Source organism: Syngnathus leptorhynchus, unplaced genomic scaffold (assembly GCF_054491065.1).
Source record: "Syngnathus leptorhynchus isolate UIUO unplaced genomic scaffold, UIUO_Slep HiC_scaffold_94, whole genome shotgun sequence".
Lineage (NCBI taxonomy): Eukaryota > Metazoa > Chordata > Actinopteri > Syngnathiformes > Syngnathidae > Syngnathus > Syngnathus leptorhynchus.
In genome coordinates this window covers 71,646-91,710 of record NW_028232061.1, presented here as the reverse complement: position 1 = coordinate 91,710, position 20,065 = coordinate 71,646, and the positions used below count along the sequence as shown (strand labels likewise).

Genomic DNA, 20,065 nt, shown 5'->3' with positions numbered 1-20,065 from the left:
TATTGCCGAAATCGCTTTTTCTCGCCGAGATAAGCACGTTTTCTGAAATGCCGCTCTCCCGTCACTCTGGTTAAAGTGTTATGAAAAAAAAGGCTGTTGGGGGCTAGGGAGTATCGAGTTGATCATTATACATGAAGAAATAACCAATTTCATCGTTTGGTTTATGTTTTACACGCGTTTTAAATTTTATTGCCGAAATCGCTTTTTCTCGCCGAGATAAGCACGTTTTCTGAAATGCCGCTCTCCCGTCACTCTGGTTAAAGTGTTATGAAAAAAAAGGCTGTTGGGGGCTAGGGAGTATCGAGTTGATCATTATACATGAAGAAATAACCAATTTCATCGTTTGGTTTATGTTTTACACGCGTTTTAAATTTTATTGCCGAAATCGCTTTTTCTCGCCGAGATAAGCACGTTTTCTGAAATGCCGCTCTCCCGTCACTCTGGTTAAAGTGTTATGAAAAAAAAGGCTGTTGGGGGCTAGGGAGTATCGAGTTGATCATTATACATGAAGAAATAACCAATTTCATCGTTTGGTTTATGTTTTACACGCGTTTTAAATTTTATTGCCGAACTCGCTTTTTCTCGCCGAGATAAGCACGTTTTCTGAAATGCCGCTCTCCCGTCAGAGAATGGTAGGTGGCCCTTATGACAAAGTTTGATGGAGTATTGATTTATGACCTTAATAAAAAAGTATTAAATATATATATATTTTTTTTTTTTTTTTTTTTTTTTTTAAAAAGAGTTATTGAGGTCATAGAGTTTATGGAGGTCATAGGGAGGTCATAGGTTATAGGGTTAGGTTGTTATTTATTTAAATGTTGAATTATGGGTTGGGTTAGGGTTTGAGTTTGGTATGAGTGGTGTGTGTGTGTGGTTGAAAGTCAAAAATGTTATGAGCTGCTGCTTCCTCCCTCGTCCTGTAGGGGGTGTTTAAGTGTTTCATTCACTTTCATCCTGAGATAGGAGTGGTAAGGTGTGTAAGTTTATTTATCTCAGGATGAGTGTAAATCTTGTTTTGTTTTGTTTTTTGGATGGGGGTAAGTCTGAACATATGTGTTAGATCATCTGTAAATCTTGTTTTGTTTATTTTTTGGTGGTGGGAATATGTCTGTAGATGTTTAGGGTCTTAAGATTGTTGGGAGTGTCTGACCTTCTCACCTTGCGCGGCTCTTTACGGCGTGTGTCTGTATCTGGGTTGTATGTGTGTGTATGTGGCTGAGTTAAATTATTTGATGGTGGGAATATGTCTGTACATGTTTTGGGTCTTAAGATTGTTGGGGGGTGTATGACCCTGCTTTATGACCTCGCCGCGTGTATCTGTGGGATGTGTGTGTGTGTGTGTGTCTGTGTGGGCCCCATGCGTTTTATGAAACATATATATATATTTTTGGTGCTATGTTTCAGTTTAAAAAAGCTTTTAATAATAGTATGAGGTGAAAAAAAATGAATCTTACCTTCCGAGGGATGAAATTAGCTGGTCCTCAGTCCAATTTTGTGTATGGAGGAGAAAATGGAGTTTAAAAATGGGGTGGGGGTTAGGGTTAGGGGTCTTCAGGTCAGAATGTTCTTTAGGGCGGGAAAGTATCTGGATATATAGATGTGCAAGTGTTTAAACAGTCAGAAAAGGCCTTTACAAAGCTCAAACCACCTCAAGTCGGTCTCTACGCTCTGCGGATCTTTTAAAAGCAATGGTGAAAGGTAGGTTGTTTTTTTTCCTAAAAATAAACTATTCTGTTATAATGCGATTGTATTTATGACGTATGTTTTTTTTTGTACATAGATATTATCGTCTATGCGGACGTCCACAATGCTCGTGAGTTTTATTATGTGTTTACATTATTCTGTTATTTTCTCCATCAGAAATGTGATGTTATTGTTTTTCTCAACAAAAAAAGCGCGGTTAAATGATGACTTCAGTGGAGTCTACTTAACGCAGACGGATTACGGTGAATCACACATTCATTTATGTTAGTTAATATTAATACGTTGATCTTAAAATGTTTAACTTATGTATGTATGTTAGATCTGGTAGGTGCAGCGGAGCAAGACATCCAGAAAAACGGTCTGGGTGACACAGGTCGCGAAGGTTACAAAGAGCCTGCTTCAAACGTGTCGGATGTGTTGGGAGAATCGTCTGACGAGGGCTCAGCTCCGCATCTTTTAAGAGCATTTGAAGACCGACAGAATCGGCTCTTTGCTCAAAAAGCGGATGACGTGTCAGCGGGTCACGTGACGGACGCAGAGCTTGCGAATATTAAGTACGAGGAGTTGAACCAAACTCGCGAATCGTTAAAAGAAATTGAAGGTATGTCGAATTTTGTTTTATATGTATATATATATATATATTATTTTTTCTATCATATATTTATGTTATAACATTGTTTCTTCTGTATACTTCAGGCGCTATTGACAGCCAACCACAGGCTGCTCAACCGAGGCGTCAGATGACTCGGAGTAGGAGGGGTCGAAGAAGGAGCAGGCTCACACACAACCCCCACCCATCCTTCCGTGTGAGAGAGAGGCGTCTGAAAGATTCAAGGTCTCATGCGTGTGACGGTGAATGTATTTACAGACAGCAACTTCGCTCTTGTCTCAAAGTAATACAGACATTGACATCTGCAATTGAAACATCGATAGTTTAAAAATAAAAAGGCAATGTCTGACCCTAAACTCACGCCAACTGAGGCAGACGTCATAAAAAGCATTGTTGAAATAGATTTTGAAACCGATGAAACAAATCATGAATCAGGTACAAGGCAGAGATTTTGTGATACCCCTGAACTAGATCAACAAATCTTGACAATTAACAACGATATTGAAATGTTATCGGATGGTGCGTATAGGAGTCAAATATCAGAATTAACATCACACCTGCTATCTGCTCTAGAGGGTGTAAATGCGGTGGTATCGGGTGAGCAGAGTGCCCTCAGCCCCGATGTGCCTAATCATTTACAAAGTGTGGTAGAGGGTCTTAATAATCAAAGTGTCAATGAAGGTAGCCAAAGTCCTACACACATTTCTTCACAATTGTTAAACTTGATAACTGAATTAAATAACCACACGTATGAGAGTGTACGTTGTCTCAGTCCTAACATACCGGCTCAACTGATTGACATTATCAACGAGTTAAATGTACAGCCGCCTGACCCGACTCACGATAATCAGTCTGTGTTGAATGATGAAATAATTGATGACATGTGCGTTGAACCCTTGGCGTGTATTGATGGTAGCGACATAGCGCCGTGCCTACAAACTCGCCAACAGCCTAACAACTGCGCTGTAATAATTGATCATCAAATTGAGGGCGACATAGCGCCGTCTCAACATACGGCGTTTCAGCAACCTGACGCTACCTCTCAGCCGCTGAGTCGTGTTCAACCCGCAGGCTCGGAACCTGTCGCTACCTCTCAGCCTCTAAGCCGTGTTCAACAAGGTGGCTCGGCTGTAGTTAACAGACCCCATTTCAATAATGTTGAAGTGCGGAGACGTATAAATCCCCCCATGCAATCGGGTAGCAGGGATTTTGCTTCTTTTTACATGCATATCGAAAATAACATCGAAGGTGTTTTGGAGGAGGTAGATGACATTGCACAAACGGGGGATGCAATTCAGATTGAGATTGTGGGGGGTGGTGACGAAAGAGCACATACCTACCAGCAAATGACTGATATAGACTCTATGAGGGAGCATGTACAAAGTATGCTAGAGCGTTTAGCACAGTCTAACACAGAACTTATGCTCGATGAAGGTTTAGAATTAGTGGTACAAATATTCAAGCCTTTGCGTGGAGGTATGCGTCGCAAACTGATACAATCCACTAATGTAGAAATATTAAAGAGAAAAAAACGACATTTGTACATGACTCTTAACAAAGACAACAATCTATGCTTTGCTCTCGCGTTAGCACATCTGCTAAACAGCTCGCTAACAACAAAGCAGGCCACACAGCAGGCTCGGCTCTTACAAGAGAGTGTAGGTTTGAACTGTCACACAGCTGTAAGTCTGGCTGATGTACACAAATTCGAGAAAGCCCTCAAAAGAAAGATAGTTGTAATGTACAGAAAAGCCGACTGCCGTCCTATGACTTTTTTTGAGACTCGCTACCCCAAATCAGCCGATGATATTTTGTTTATCCTTTTACTAGAGAATCATTTCTATGGCGTTAAATCCATTGAGGGGTTTGTAGGTCATACATATTTCTGTAGACACTGCTTCAAAGGTCACGAGAATTGGGAGCAGCATCGGTGCCCGGGGCACTGTCACGTGTGTCTTGATGCGAGATGTAAACAGCTACCCTTTAAACGTGTAATCTGTCCTGATTGTAATAAGACTTGTTATAATGACGAGTGTTTTATCAAACATAAAGAGCCGCGCAAGGCGAGAAGGTCAGACATCCTCAAAACTAACTGTGACACATATAAAAAATGCATGCAATGCGGCTTGCAATATTATGTGAAACCAGGTGCTAGTCGTGTCAAGCATCATTGCCTCGCTAAAAAATGTGCTGTGTGCGGTGACGACTTGAGGGGAGATACAATGCTTGATCCTCATCTGTGTTACATCCAACCTCTAAAAGCACAGCCTCCTTGTAGAAATGTAATATACTACGATTTTGAAACCTATGTAGATGAAGACGGGTCACTCAAACCCTTTCTTGTTTGTTGTAAATCGAATAGTATGGAGAAGCATTGGTTTGGTACCGATTGTGTCGACGGTTTTGTTAGTTTTTTCAGAAACCCTCGTTTCAAAGGTTCGACTTTTGTAGCACATAATGCTAGAGGTTTTGATTCCTACATTTTACTCAACAGAATGATCGATCTGGGTGTCAAATTTGACATTATAATGCAAGGGAGTAAGGTTCTCTCTTTTGTGGATGTTGATTTCAAATCGCGATACATAGACTCGCTCTCATTTCTGACCATGGCGCTAAGTGCGATCCCAAAGGCCCTAGGGTTTGAAGACAAATCAAAGGGGTACTTTCCACACAAATTCAGCTCGTTGGCTCATCTGAATTATGTAGGGTCTTATCCCGAGCCTTCGTCTTACGATGTTGAACGCCTGGCCCCCTCAGAGCGTGCAAAGTTCTACGAATGGTATGACAAAAACAGTATGGGGTCGTTTGATTTTGCCCAGCAGGCTGTAGCCTACTGTAAGAATGACGTGAACTTGTTATTCCAGGGTGGTGAGACATTTAGGGGTGAGTTTTTCGAAGCTACAGGTTGTGACCCCTTCAACGCTGTGACAATCGCCTCAGCCTGCATGAGTGTGTTCCGCACAAGATTCCTGAAGCCTCAAACACTGGCCATTACACCTGCAGACAACTACACGAACCAATATAAAGCTTTCTCGCAAGACGCTATCCAATATTTGCTGTGGGTCATGCACAGTCAAAATGTTCACATCAGACACGCTTTAAACGGCGGGGAAGTCAAAATAGACAACTTCTTTGTAGACGGTTATAGAGAGGTTGGAGGTGTGCGTATAGTGTATGAATATTTTGGATGCTATCACCACGGTTGTTCAGAATGCTTCGATCTTGCTAAAATATGTCCGACGACAAAACGCCCCTTTCAGGAAAGGTTCGATGCCACCCAAAAGAAAATTCGAGAACTACGTCTTAAACCGAATTTGCAACTTGTAATTATGTGGGAGCACGAATGGTTGCGAATGAAAAAGTTAGACGCGGCGACGGGCGAATTCATCAAAAAAGCTAAATTCCCATCACCGCTAAAGCCTAGACAAGCTTTGTTCGGGGGGCGGACAAACGCGTTTGTTTTAAGATATACCCCAAAACCTAACGAACGTGTGCTTTATGTTGATGTCACGTCGCTGTATCCATTTATCAATAGCACCTGTCTCTACCCCATTGATCATCCTGAAATCTTCCACAATGACTTCAAGGACCCCAGGATGTATTTCGGCTTCATCAGCGCTACAGTTAACCCACCGAGGGGGTTATATTTTCCTGTTTTGCCCTACAAATCACCTAAAGGTAAACTGCTATTCACATTATGTCGCACCTGTGGCGATGCCAACAATCAAAATACAGCCTGTGCGCACACTGATGAGCAAAGGTCATTAACGGGTGTCTGGACAACCCCTGAATTCGCCAAGGCTCTCGACCTCGGTTACACCGTTGTGAATATTTCCGAGGTATGGCATTACAGTCGAAAGAGTGACGCCATTTTTACCGACTATATGAGGACTTTTTTGAAAGGTAAACAGGAATCTTCAGGGTACCCCGCACATGTCATCAATCAGGCTGATAGAAACCAGTATATCGAGGATTATAAGACGCATCAAAATATTCAACTAGATCCTTCCAAAATTAGAGTGAATCCTGGAAAAAGGCAAGTTTCAAAACTATGTCTGAACAATCTCTGGGGTAAGTTGGCGCAGCGTGAGAACATGCCAAGCACAAAGATTGTGACAAAAACTAAGGATTTTCTCGAACTGCTTTTTTCAGGTCTGTATGACGTGACATTTATCCACTTTCTCAACAAAAAACGAGCGATGGTGCAGTATTGTTTTCGAACAAACACTGAGAAACCATTGACGAAAACTACAAATGTGGCTGCGGCGTGTTTTACAACGGCGTACGCTCGTTTGAAAATGTACGGCTATTTGGAAATGCTACAGAACCGGGTTTTGTACACTGATACGGACAGTATTATCTATACAGCTTTGCCCGGTGAAAGCGTTCTGCCTCTGGGAGACTATCTGGGTGATTTGACAGACGAGCTTTCCAACGACAGCATTGTAGATTTTGTCTCCGCAGGCCCCAAGACCTACGCATACAAACTGAGAAACAGTGGACGTGTCGTGATGAAGGTCAAAGGTATCACCCAAACACATGAAAGCGGGCAAAACATCAATTTCGATAGCATGCTTGATCTGGTTCAGGGGTACATCAACAACCAAGGCGCGTGCTCGGACGTGCTCTCTACCCCACAACACGTCATTGTACGTGATAAAAAAGGCTTCCGATTAAAGAATGCCTCATTCAATAAGAGACTGAGGGTCGTGTACGATAAGAGACGCCTAGTCGGGCGAGGTCAGACGTTGCCTTTTGGGTTTTAACATTTTTTTTGTTTTCCATGTGTAAAAATGTCTTTGAACCAAATTGAATTTGATCCTAGATTAGAACTACCTTTTGCCTGTATAATTAGTGGCCCTAGTGGATGTGGCAAGACTTTTCTGGTGAAAAATGTTTTAGAACACACAGATCATGTCATGAGACAAAAGCCTCATAATATTGTATGGGTTTATACTTCGGCCCAACCTTTGTATGATGAAGTCAAAAGTATGAATAAAAATATTGTATTTATCAAAGGATTGCCTGAATCTTTTGACGATGAAAAGTTGTTCCCCCCGCAGCAAAACCATCTGCTGATATTGGACGATGTCATCTTTCAAGCCTCAGACAATCAGGAAGTGGTTCGAATTTTTACACAATATAGGCATCATATGAATCTAAGCGTCATCATGTTAACGCAGAACATCTTCCACCAGGGTAAATTTAGCCGTACTATAAGCCTAAACAGTAATTATCTAGTTTTGTTCAAAAATCCACGCGATAAATTGCAGGTAACTGTTCTGGCTAATCAAATCTGCCCCAACAACCGGAAGTTCTTTCTGGAATGTTTTGAAGATGCGACGAGGGATCCGTACGGCTATTTACTGGTTGATTTGACGCCTACGTGTCCAGAACAATACAGACTGCGCACAGGCATACTACACAATCAATGGCCTACTGTTTATATTCCTAAGCAATAAAAACAATGTCTAAACTGTTAAAAAGAAATGCGGCGTTACTTAAGACTCTCTTTACCTGCAAGCCGGGCGAACGCAAACATTTACTCCTCAGAGCTCCTGCCAGTTTACTAAAAGCGCTATGTGAGATTGCTTTAAATCTCCTAAAAGGCCACATACCTCTAAATTCGAAACAATACAAAAAACTTAAAAAACAAAAAAGGAATATTCGATTTCTAGCCGATAAAAAAAATACTTTAAAGAAGAAAAGAGCTGTATTGGTTCAAAAAGGTGGTTTCATTTTCCCGTTGCTGGCTGCTTTTGCTCCTGTACTCGGAAGCGTCATCGGAGGCCTCATAAATAAATAAATTAAAAAAAAATGAGTTTGAAAACGGCGAATAAATTGTACCTCGTCTCCCCATACCAACTAGACAGGATGACTCGAGCGCAGCCAAACATCCTCGATACAGCTGAACGGGATTTAGATCGGCAGATGAAACAGGTGTTGGAAAATAAAAATTTAAATCAATACGAAAAAATCAAAATGTATCAAAGCCTAATGCAACGTTACAGAGGATTATTAAAACAAAAGAATGAGGAGAGTGCCCCCATCACACTGAATGTATCGCAAGATCAGATAGAACGCACCACCCCTCCCAATCAGAACAACAACGCCACGGAGCTGACGGAGATGGAGACGAGAGAACAGGTGCACGAGGACCCGCCGGGGATGAAAACTACGCAACAGGTGCAAACGGAGGAATGGACAGGGATTCTCGACGCTATAGGATCACGACATCATCGAAACGCCGCATACGTGTTGAGAAAATTAGCATCGAACGATATAGGATGGACGCCTCGGGGCGAATTTATATTTAATGGAAATCTTATCAGAGGATCTCATATGACCGATTTGATAAAAAAGCTCGTCGTGAGCGGTAAGAAAGTAGGCGGTCCTCCTATAGGCTGGAGTGAATTTTTGGAAACATTAACCCGTCTTAATTTACCGGAATCAAGCATTTCCAACCCTTTGGCACGTTCTGACTTTAAACGTTTAAAATACGCTAGAGCTGAAGATGAAGACGTTTCCCAAGCTAAAAATGCAAACGCAAAAAACATTAAGAAAAAAAAAAGAAAGCAAGCCGCAATGGCTCAAAAATGGGTTAGTTATTAAATATGAGAAATTTGATGTATGGTGAAATAAAAAAAACGTATATTGTATATGTTAGCATAAAAACACACTTGACTCTGTAACTCTCTTTTTAAAGATGTTTTATTGAATAAAAAGAGTTTTATAAAAAACATTAACGTGACTACGTACAATGACATTTTTTAAACTTATGCAAAGAACACGATGTCTGACCCCCGCACACTCGCCGAGCCCCACGTGATTTTCGAACAAAGGAGGTAACCATTGCATCATTGTGTAGGGGGTCTGTCGTGTAGCTATCCAAAACATCCAGATAAGTTAACCCGCATCTTCGTTGACTTAAATAATAAACACAGTGATGACCGCAGGTGCTCGTCAGTTCGTGTTGTAGTTGAATGTTATGGTAAATTATACGGTTAGAATGTTTTTTCAGAAAATCCAATATACTCTTAGGGTAAAATATATGGTCGGGTTCTAAACCAAAAGGGTCAAAGAATGTGGCCGAACCGTCTTTTTCTAACGTTAACCCCAGCCAGTGTTCCCCCGGCAGATGCCTCGGGTGCGTGTTTACAATGTAGTGTCTGGGGGGTGTGTCTGTGACGTCATGCAACTCGTCTGCTGCAAAAACGCCTCCAAAGAGAGGCCCATGTTGACGCCTCATGAAACTGGTCAATTCACGCCCGTTCATCTTAATATTAATAATAATCCATCAGCACCTCTCTCTTGGCGTTGATTTCGATAATTGAATCATAAGCGGCGTAAACAATTAACGTTGTTGTGTGCGGAAGCGGATTACGAAATCGTAGATCCAGTCTGAGCACGCCGTTGTTTACTGGGGCAATGGCTCCTGAATCATCTCCGGGGTTCAGATTGAAGACAAAAAGCGAGTAACCTTGATTAAAATCATCTTGATCGATACAGAGTGGTAAATCCTTCAAAAAACGCCCCGTCGCTGTGAAAAGATTAAGGTATTCGCGTGTAGAAAGCCCCCCGCCAAAATAAGGCTGAAAAGCTTTGGACGGAATCTGTCGGCCTTCTTGCGAGAGACTTAGATATTCAATGTCGGCGTTGATAAAATTAAATGGATTTAAATCTTTTCTCCCAGCAAAACTCAAATGATTTACGAGGGCTAACACTATTTGTTTTGGCATATGTCCGAGAAACAGATTATCCTGATGACATATTCTGGAATTCTGAGCAATGGAAAACGTTTTAAGACAAATTCTCGTTAAAGGATAAATGGCATTGCCCTTGTGTAACGCTGCTTCGTGGCCAATAGCGACGGCTGGCGACACAGTTACTTTTTTCACAAATAATGTTGCCCCTAAAATCTTGAGACAGACGTCGTTGTTAGAAGCGCTCATGAGACAGAAATCATCGTTGGCTCTGGATAATTTCAAACGTAGATCCACGTGATTCAGTAGATGACGCTCGCAGAAAAATATATCGCTGTGTATGGGCCCCATAATTTGGAACTCTTGTGATTCTGCCAGTCGTAAAGCGCGCTTCCATAGTCCATCGTTGATATTGGGGCCTTCAAAAGCAATAGAGTCCATACGTCCCCTAGTATCTTTAACAAACATCCCAGCTGAGAATTGTGAATGGAGGGTATCTCTTGAAAAATTTAACAAAGTCTCAATTATTGCCCTATAGGGGTGAGTCGCACTAGATTGTGATATAAGACGGTCCCCTAGAACGACGTCAACTTGTGAAAATATGGTATTAAGAGGATAATTAATAATCCCCACAGCTTCATTCGCTGCTAGATTGCTTCCGTCTTTGTGTAATACTTTTAAACGTAAATGCAGCAATGTATCAGATAGATCGAGATATTTAGAGCCATCTCCGGGGATAAAAAATTCAATCGGGCCCGAATCTGTAATTGCCGATAAAGGAGGAATCTCCACATACTGTGTTTGATCTATTGATAATTGTGTAAGAGGTGGAGCAAAAATATCCAGCTCACTAAGACTGCATTCTTGGGAATTAAAATGTAAAAGCGACATTTTATTTATTTTATTTTTATTTTTTTAAGAGAATATGTCCGTCCTACGTCTTGGTCGCCTTTTGATGACTGGTTTGAAGTTTTTGATACTGCGTGTCTTTTTATTTATTCTCAATCTGAGGCCTGAGGGTCTTCGGCCACGACGTGAAAGAACTACAAGCCCCGCACCTCCTTGAGCGGCTTCCGGTTTACGTTTTATTTTTTCAATGACGCGGCCCGCCACATCCGTAGCAATGTTCCGCGCGGCACTTTGCAGATGCGGTCTGGCTAGGTTGAAACCTGATTTCAACATTGGAGCAACAAAACGAAATAGCTTCGCGAATATAGACCCTATCCCACGTCCGTACTGAACTGGGGCACCGTGGAAACCAGGATAGGAACCACCTATTTGACTTTCATAATATTTGACGAATCGATATAGATCGGGATGTGTCTCGAGTCTCATATTTTTCTAATGTTTCGGTCTAAAATGTAGAACTAGAACGATCTTCCCGTATTTGAAATTGATTGGTTGATTCTGGTCTGTGCGAATGCTAATATGGATGTGCTCAATGTGGCGTTTGTTTACATCTAAATAATATAACGTGGTGAAACTTCTATTTATGAGCGATCCAAATTCCCCTTCTAAAGGCAGGCTCCTTAGTAAAGGGGCGTGGGCGTCGCCAACAGTCTGATAGTGTATTACATCGGCGTAAATGAAAAGATGGTACCGCCCTCCCCTTCGATCAGCTGTCCGCGGGGCCTTTGTCCAATCTGTTTTTAATGGAAACCATTGCTCAGCCGGCAGGCCTACTAAATAAGCTAACGGTTCGTTAAATTTTAGTTCGTAGGGTTCTTTGGTGTGAAATTTAAATCTATGGGTATGTTGGTCGTATTCCACGTTTATTTTTTTGTTGGAAGCTTTCAATAACTGCGTTTTAATATCTTCAGCCAAGGAGTTGAGATCGCCATATATCTCCCCCTGCAGTTTCACCAGGGTGGGTAGGGGTGCCTCGTGAGGCTCGGTTGCTGGTTTTGTCATCTCTCTAAAGTAGAAGCCCCTTTTTTTCTCCGGTACATCTACACACGTGTTCACATATGTAATTTCACAAATAGCGACTTCCCAGGGCCCCTTTAAATCGATATTCTGGACCAATTCGACTCTAAAGTCCGTATTTGTATTATTCGGATACAAATGCATACTTGCGTTGGAGGTCAGGGTTACATAAAATCCATCCCTGACTTCACCCATCTTGATATTTTATGAGTAATGATTGGTTTTGTCATTTCAGATATCTTTAACACTGCTGGCTGCCACCCAAGAATCAAATTTCGGAGGCCATCCGACCCAGCGTATCAAAAGTTCACGCCTCCCTGAGACCGTTCGGGATTTAAGAATTTTCTGAATGCTGAAAAATGTATTTTTCTTAATTTTCACTTTTTGGAGCTCATCTGCATAGAATACGCCATCTAGCGGCTCTCCGTCGTAATCGCTGAGTTTGTAAACCTTTGGAAAACGATTGAGAATTTCTACTACAGTGAAAAACTCATCTGAGAAAGATTGTTCGTACGATTTGTCAAAGACACCCTTTATTTTGGAAATTCTAACGTTGTCTCCTACGGCGAATCTTTTTTTATCACTCTTCTGTAGAGATACGTTGCCGTACAGGTTACGGAAAACGATGTCTGTATTTTCCATAGTCACCTCATTAGGCGACATCTTAATACTACGATGAAATGAATTATTATAAGAGGATAGAAAATCTTGAATTTTGTCGACATAACGTCTTGTATTATGCGCAGTGAAAAACCGCCACATCCTGGTCTTAAGAGTCCGATTAAAACGCTCGACTGTTTGTGCTTTCAAATCCGACGCTGTGGAAAAATGGATGATTTTATGACGTTTTATTAATTTCTGGAATTGCTTGTTGAAGAATTCTGTGCCAGCGTCCGTCTGCAAACGTAGCGGGATTCCGCTGTCTGACAGAATTGATTCAAATGCTTGGCTCACACTGGCGGCTGATTTATCCTTCAGAACGCGAGCAAAAGCCTTCTTTGAGAAAATGTCAATCACGGTGAGAATATATTTCATCCCATCATTATGTGATGACAAAATTTGCATATCACATAAATCGGCTTGTAGTTGTCTTTGAGCTCGCCGCGTGAAAACTTTGTTTCTAGAGAAAGTCAGTCTTGCAGGTTTGTGTAATGTATATGCATTTTCTCCCGCAAGGAATGATTTCACTTTCTTCAAAGTGGGTTGGTTTTTTTTACAGCTCAAGAGAGCCGCCTTGTGGAGACGTTGAGCACCACCGAAACTTGCTGGATTTTTAACATTATAATACAATTTTTTCAGACATCTTTCCTCAGCCATTGTTGCAACCGTTGTGACAAATATGGAACCCGTTCGTGGTTTTAAAATGTTTATTGAAAGGAGAAAAACAGGTAAAATTCTTTTTTTTTTTTGGTTACAATATATAAAACAAACCAGGTGTTAAACGTATAATGTTTGTTCTGGTTAGAATATAATCAAACAATGCGGTATAGGAGAAACAAGGTACATTTAAAAAAAAGGTATATTATAAAAATAAAAAAGTACATTTAAAAAAAAGGTACATTATAAAAATAAAAAAGTACATTTAAAAAAAAGGCACATAGTTTTGTATTACATTTTAAGAACGTACATACGCTATCATAGACCGTATCACATGTTTCGGTACATTTGATTCGATAAGAATTTTGAATTTGTTCAATTCGGCTTTAACATCAATTGGAATATTATTGCGTATATGTACAATAATCAAATCATGGAACAATGTCATCAGAGTAAACAGGTGTGCGACAGATATTTCACTCCATTCGTTGATAACGAGTTTCAATTTGTTAAAGACTTCTTCTAAATTTGATAAAATACACACTAGATTAGTCCAAGTAATTTCTAAAACATTTTGGGATATATGTCTTATTTTTTCCATAATATCCACCAATTTCTGGACAGAAGCGTCGTTATTAGTGTCACGCTGTATAATTACTCGTTCCAAATCCTCAGTCCAATTTTGCAAATCGTTTCTTCTCAAAGAATTACCCATTTCTCTCAACCTCGTGTCTATGAAACACAAATTCAATCGCAGAATCAGAAATTTGGGCAAACTGTTTGTAATCAATAATACAGCTTTCTAGTTTCCCGAAGATGTCTTCTTCATAGGACAGATCTAACAAAATGACATTGATGATTTTTTTAACATCTATTTGTGGTAACTGAATATCGAGGTGCGTCAGCATTCTGTAAATAGCAGAAAAGAACTGTCTATTACATACTGATTTCATGATCTTATGGAAATTTTCGAACATATAATAATTTTCATGTTTTATGTACAGACATGTATGTCTCATCTGAGAAAGATCATCCAATTCACAAGCCAAACAATCACTTGCGGTATGTTTAAGCAGATTTTTGTGTAGTAAGAGAACTACCAACAATTTGATTCTTACATATTCAAGCGGCGACATCCAGGGTAGCGCATTTTCGATTTCAAAACTGACGCTGGTTGATGACGAGGTGGATGGCAACGTTGAAGCCGCGGATGATGATGATTTCTTGCTCATCATCGACCTGGATGTTGATTTGTCGGGGTCGCTGTTCAATACTGCCCCCTTTGGTGAATTCTCGCAGTCGCTGTTCATTACTGGTCCTTCTGTTGAGGCGAGATCTGGAGGTGAAGGCTGTTTTGCAGACAGGGAGACATTATCTGCTTCAAATGGTGGAATTGCCAGCTCGGGATACCATAGCTCCGATTCCACCGGGTTGTCCAGCGTGGTGAAAGACTGTCGTCTGGCCTCCTTTGCGTGCCAGGTAGCCGGTTCCTTCAACAGACGTGTGAATCGCCGATCTGTTTTTCCCTCTTCGTCTTCTTCATCCGATGAAATTATGATGATCGATTCGGCGTATAGCAACGGTGCGAATTCTTTCAAACATTCTCGACCGCAGTCATCTTTTGCAGAATCAGGATGCCGGGTCCCCGGATACGTGACGGTGCGTTCAGGGCAAATCGGTGTGGAAGTCTGCATGTCGATGTCAGCTTCATCAGAAGCACAGCCGTGGGGAAACGGCGGTGAGGATGCAGGTGAACACAAATTAATTACCTCTTCGTGGTGATGTTGTAGGCCTTTCAGAATCTTTTGTTTCGGTTCCTTGTCTGCATCTTGGAAGGTAGGCAGAAGATTTTTGGCGCATCGTTTGTCAGACATTTTTTTTGTCTTGAGCAGCGAGATGTTTCTTGGCGAGATTCTTTGAGGTTTGAAGGTTTGGGGGGAGCTTTTTTTTCTTATACAGAGCAGTTGTAAACGGTCCACGCCCTCCTCCTCCTGGAGATTTAGGGGTGTGCTTGGAGTCTGGAGTAGGCGGTAGGAGATTTAGGGGTGTGCTTGGAGTCTGGAGTAGGCGGTACTTTGATTGTAGGGGGATGTAAAAATTAGAACGTATTGAAATGTTATTCAAATATTAATTTTTTTCTGACCCCCGCAATCGTGATCCACATTCTACTACACAAATACTGCTCCGTTATCATGGCAGTTAAGGGGTTAATTCTCCTCTGCCACTCTGATAAAGGGACTTGTAGAATCGTCTGAAGTACACCACACTCACTGTTGAAAACCTGAAGGCTAAGTAAAGCATCACATATTTCCCCGTCTTCCTCCTCCTCCTCCTCGGATAGCTGAGGTGAAACTTTGAGGCGGAAAAACCAACGGCCATTCGGTCCTAGTCTCGAAATCCAAGTTAGTGTGAGCTCCCCCTTCAGCCCCGTTTCTCCAACAAATTGGGGAAGGAGCTTTGGAAACAATTGACTGACGATGGCCCAGTCATTCGAGTTGAGGGATCCAAATCCGTGGGGCATAGTATATTTGCCATCCTCTTGCATGAAAAAGACCAGCTCGCCGATTCCGTGAAAATAATGATAACCCCAGGAAAAAGTAGGAGTTAAAGGCCATTTATTCTCAAGCTCCGTCATATTTAGAGGACTCTGTTGCAATCTTCTGACAAACATATGCTTCTTCCTAGGGGCCTGTAAAAGGCCATCTGCACCCAAGGGTGAGATGTGGACCGTCACAGGTGTTTCGCAAATCATACTTCTCAGTAGAAGGTTCAAAAATCAAGATACACAACCTCCACTCCCCAGACTCTATATACCCAACATTGCCGATCCCACCCACTTTTTGCCTTTCATCGTCACGTGTTATATTTGTGTTATATTTTCAAAGATCTTGTTTGAACATTTTTTAACTCCATTTTCTCCTCCATACACAAAATTGGACTGAGGACCAGCTAATTTCATCCCTCGGAAGGTAAGATTCATTTTTTTTCACCTCATACTATTATTAAAAGCTTTTTTAAACTGAAACATAGCACCAAAAATATATATATGTTTCATAAAACGCATGGGGCCCACACAGACATCCACACACACACACATCCCACAGATACACGCGGCGAGGTCATAAAGCAGGGTCATACACCCCCCAACAATCTTAAGACCCAAAACATGTACAGACATATTCCCACCATCAAATAATTTAACTCAGCCACATACACACACATACAACCCAGATACAGACACACGCCGTAAAGAGCCGCGCAAGGTGAGAAGGTCAGACACTCCCAACAATCTTAAGACCCTAAACATCTACAGACATATTCCCACCACCAAAAAATAAACAAAACAAGATTTACAGATGATCTAACACATATGTTCAGACTTACCACCATCCAAAAAACAAAACAAAACAAGATTTACACTCATCCTGAGATAAATAAACTTACACACCTTACCACTCCTATCTCAGGATGAAAGTGAATGAAACACTTAAACACCCCCTACAGGACGAGGGAGGAAGCAGCAGCTCATAACATTTTTGACTTTCAACCACACACACACACCACTCATACCAAACTCAAACCCTAACCCAACCCATAATTCAACATTTAAATAAATAACAACCTAACCCTATAACCTATGACCTCCCTATGACCTCCATAAACTCTATGACCTCAATAACTCTTTTAAAAAAAAAAAAAAAAAAAAAAAAATATATATTTAATACTTTTTTATTAAGGTCATAAATCAATACTCCATCAAACTTTGTCATAAGGGCCACCTACCATTCTCTCCCGTCACTCTGGTTAAAGTGTTATGAAAAAAAAAGGCTGTTGGGGGCTAGGGAGTATCGAGTTGATCATTATACATGAAGAAATAACCAATTTCATCGTTTGGTTTATGTTTTACACGATGCTGAGCTCCAGCTGGAAGTGTAAAAAGAACCGGGCTGGTTAAAAAAAGAACCGGGCGACCCGGTAAAATTGCTTAGCCGGGGCTCTGGAAGCCTATCACGGCGTGATCTTGTCCAAAAAGCCGCTGCTGAGCTCCAGCTGGAAGTGTAAAAAGAACCGGGCTGGTTAAAAAAAAGAACCGGGCGACCCGGTAAAATTGCTTAGCCGGGGCTCTGGAAGCCTAACACGGCGTGATCTTGTCCAAAAAGCCGCTGCTGAGCTCCAGCTGGAAGTGTAAAAAGAACCGGGCTGGTTAAAAAAAAAAACCGGGCGGCCCGGTAAAATTGCTTTGCCGGGGCTCTGGAAGCCTAACCCGGCGTGATACTGTGCAAAAAGCCGCTGCTGAGCTCCAGCTGGAAGTGTAAAAAAAACCGGGCTGGTTAAAAAAAAGAACCGGGCGACCCTGTAAAATTGCTTAGCCGGGGCTCTGGAAGCCTAACACGGCGTGATCTTGTCCAAAAACCCGCTGCTGAGCTCCAGCTGGAAGTGTAAAAAGAACCGGGCTGGTTAAAAAAAAGAACCGGGCGGGCCGGTAAAATTGCTTAGCCGGGGCTCTGGAAGCCTAACACGGCGTGATCTTGTCCAAAAAGCCGCTCGTGAGCTCCAGCTGGAAGTGTAAAAAGAACCGGGCTGGTTCAAAAAAAGAACCGGGCGGCCCGGTAGAATTGCTTAGCCGAGGTCCTGGAAGCCTAACCCGGCGTGATCTTGCGCAAAAAGCCGCTGCTGAGCTCCAGCTGGAAGTGTAAAAAGAACCGGGCTGGTTCAAAAAAAGAACCGGGCGGCCCGGTAAAATTGCTTGGCCGGGGTCCTGGAAGCCTAACGCGGCGTGATCTTGCCCGAAAGTCGGCCTCTATACTTCCATATTAGGTACCAGGCGCTCAGAGCCAACTTGGCAAAAATTTTCTAAGTGCCCACGGCTCTGCGGGGATTGTGCGTCCGACCCGCGCCGGTTCTCCAGCCGGCCTAAAATAACGCAAAACCAGCCTCTCCCCTGGAGCTCACAGCCAAAGGCGAAACTTTTCTAAGTGCCTACGGCTCTGCGGGCTTTTGAGTCCGCCCCGCGCCGGTTCGTCGGTCGGCCTCAAAAAGCGAAAAATCAGCCTCTCTCCCTGGAGCTCGACTCGAGTTGATCATTATACATGAAGAAATAACCAATTTCATCGTTTGGTTTATGTTTTACACGCGTTTTAAATTTTATTGCCGAAATCGCTTTTTCTCGCCGAGATAAGCACGTTTTCTGAAATGCCGCTCTCCCGTCACTCTGGTTAAAGTGTTATGAAAAAAAAGGCTGTTGGGGGCTAGGGAGTATCGAGTTGATCATTATACATGAAGAAATAACCAATTTCATCGTTTGGTTTATGTTTTACACGCGTTTTAAATTTTATTGCCGAAATCGCTTTTTCTCGCCGAGATAAGCACGTTTTCTGAAATGCCGCTCTCCCGTCACTCTGGTTAAAGTGTTATGAAAAAAAAGGCTGTTGGGGGCTAGGGAGTATCGAGTTGATCATTATACATGAAGAAATAACCAATTTCATCGTTTGGTTTATGTTTTACACGCGTTTTAAATTTTATTGCCGAAATCGCTTTTTCTCGCCGAGATAAGCACGTTTTCTGAAATGCCGCTCTCCCGTCACTCTGGTTAAAGTGTTATGAAAAAAAAGGCTGTTGGGGGCTAGGGAGTATCGAGTTGATCATTATACATGAAGAAATAACCAATTTCATCGTTTGGTTTATGTTTTACACGCGTTTTAAATTTTATTGCCGAAATCGCTTTTTCTCGCCGAGATAAGCACGTTTTCTGAAATGCCGCTCTCCCGTCACTCTGGTTAAAGTGTTATGAAAAAAAAGGCTGTTGGGGGCTAGGGAGTATCGAGTTGATCATTATACATGAAGAAATAACCAATTTCATCGTTTGGTTTATGTTTTACACGCGTTTTAAATTTTATTGCCGAAATCGCTTTTTCTCGCCGAGATAAGCACGTTTTCTGAAATGCCGCTCTCCCGTCACTCTGGTTAAAGTGTTATGAAATAAAAGGCTGTTGGGGGCTAGGGAGTATCGAGTTGATCATTATACATGAAGAAATAACCAATTTCATCGTTTGGTTTATGTTTTACACGCGTTTTAAATTTTATTGCCGAAATCGCTTTTTCTCGCCGAGATAAGCACGTTTTCTGAAATGCCGCTCTCCCGTCACTCTGGTTAAAGTGTTATGAAAAAAAAGGCTGTTGGGGGCTAGGGAGTATCGAGTTGATCATTATACATGAAGAAATAACCAATTTCATCGTTTGGTTTATGTTTTACACGCGTTTTAAATTTTATTGCCGAAATCGCTTTTTCTCGCCGAGATAAGCACGTTTTCTGAAATGCCGCTCTCCCGTCACTCTGGTTAAAGTGTTATGAAAAAAAAGGCTGTTGGGGGCTAGGGAGTATCGAGTTGATCATTATACATGAAGAAATAACCAATTTCATCGTTTGGTTTATGTTTTACACGCGTTTTAAATTTTATTGCCGAAATCGCTTTTTCTCGCCGAGATAAGCACGTTTTCTGAAATGCCGCTCTCCCGTCACTCTGGTTAAAGTGTTATGAAAAAAAAGGCTGTTGGGGGCTAGGGAGTATCGAGTTGATCATTATACATGAAGAAATAACCAATTTCATCGTTTGGTTTATGTTTTACACGCGTTTTAAATTTTATTGCCGAAATCGCTTTTTCTCGCCGAGATAAGCACGTTTTCTGAAATGCCGCTCTCCCGTCACTCTGGTTAAAGTGTTATGAAAAAAAAGGCTGTTGGGGGCTAGGGAGTATCGAGTTGATCATTATACATGAAGAAATAACCAATTTCATCGTTTGGTTT

General features: G+C 41.7%; 1 protein-coding gene across 2 annotated transcripts; it reads left to right on the top strand.

Annotated features, from left to right (window-relative positions):
• The first annotated feature begins 1,539 nt into the window (after positions 1 to 1,539).
• Positions 1,540 to 13,714, top strand: LOC147038041 (uncharacterized). 2 transcript variants are annotated; one of them, XM_085905073.1, is made up of 5 exons: positions 1,540 to 1,698; positions 1,781 to 1,946; positions 2,024 to 2,305; positions 2,401 to 2,539; positions 12,179 to 13,714. In XM_085905073.1, the coding sequence occupies exons 2-5, from the start codon at positions 1,793 to 1,795 to the stop codon at positions 12,186 to 12,188; spliced, it is 585 nt and encodes a 194-aa protein (XP_085761199.1). In that variant the 5' UTR covers positions 1,540 to 1,698; positions 1,781 to 1,792; the 3' UTR covers positions 12,189 to 13,714. The 2 variants fall into 2 exon arrangements, with proteins under 2 accessions (XP_085761199.1, XP_085761198.1); XM_085905072.1 differs by lacking the exon at positions 12,179 to 13,714 and having other exon boundaries at positions 1,781 to 1,813; positions 1,896 to 1,946; positions 2,401 to 4,140.
• Positions 13,715 to 20,065: the final 6,351 nt, after the last annotated feature.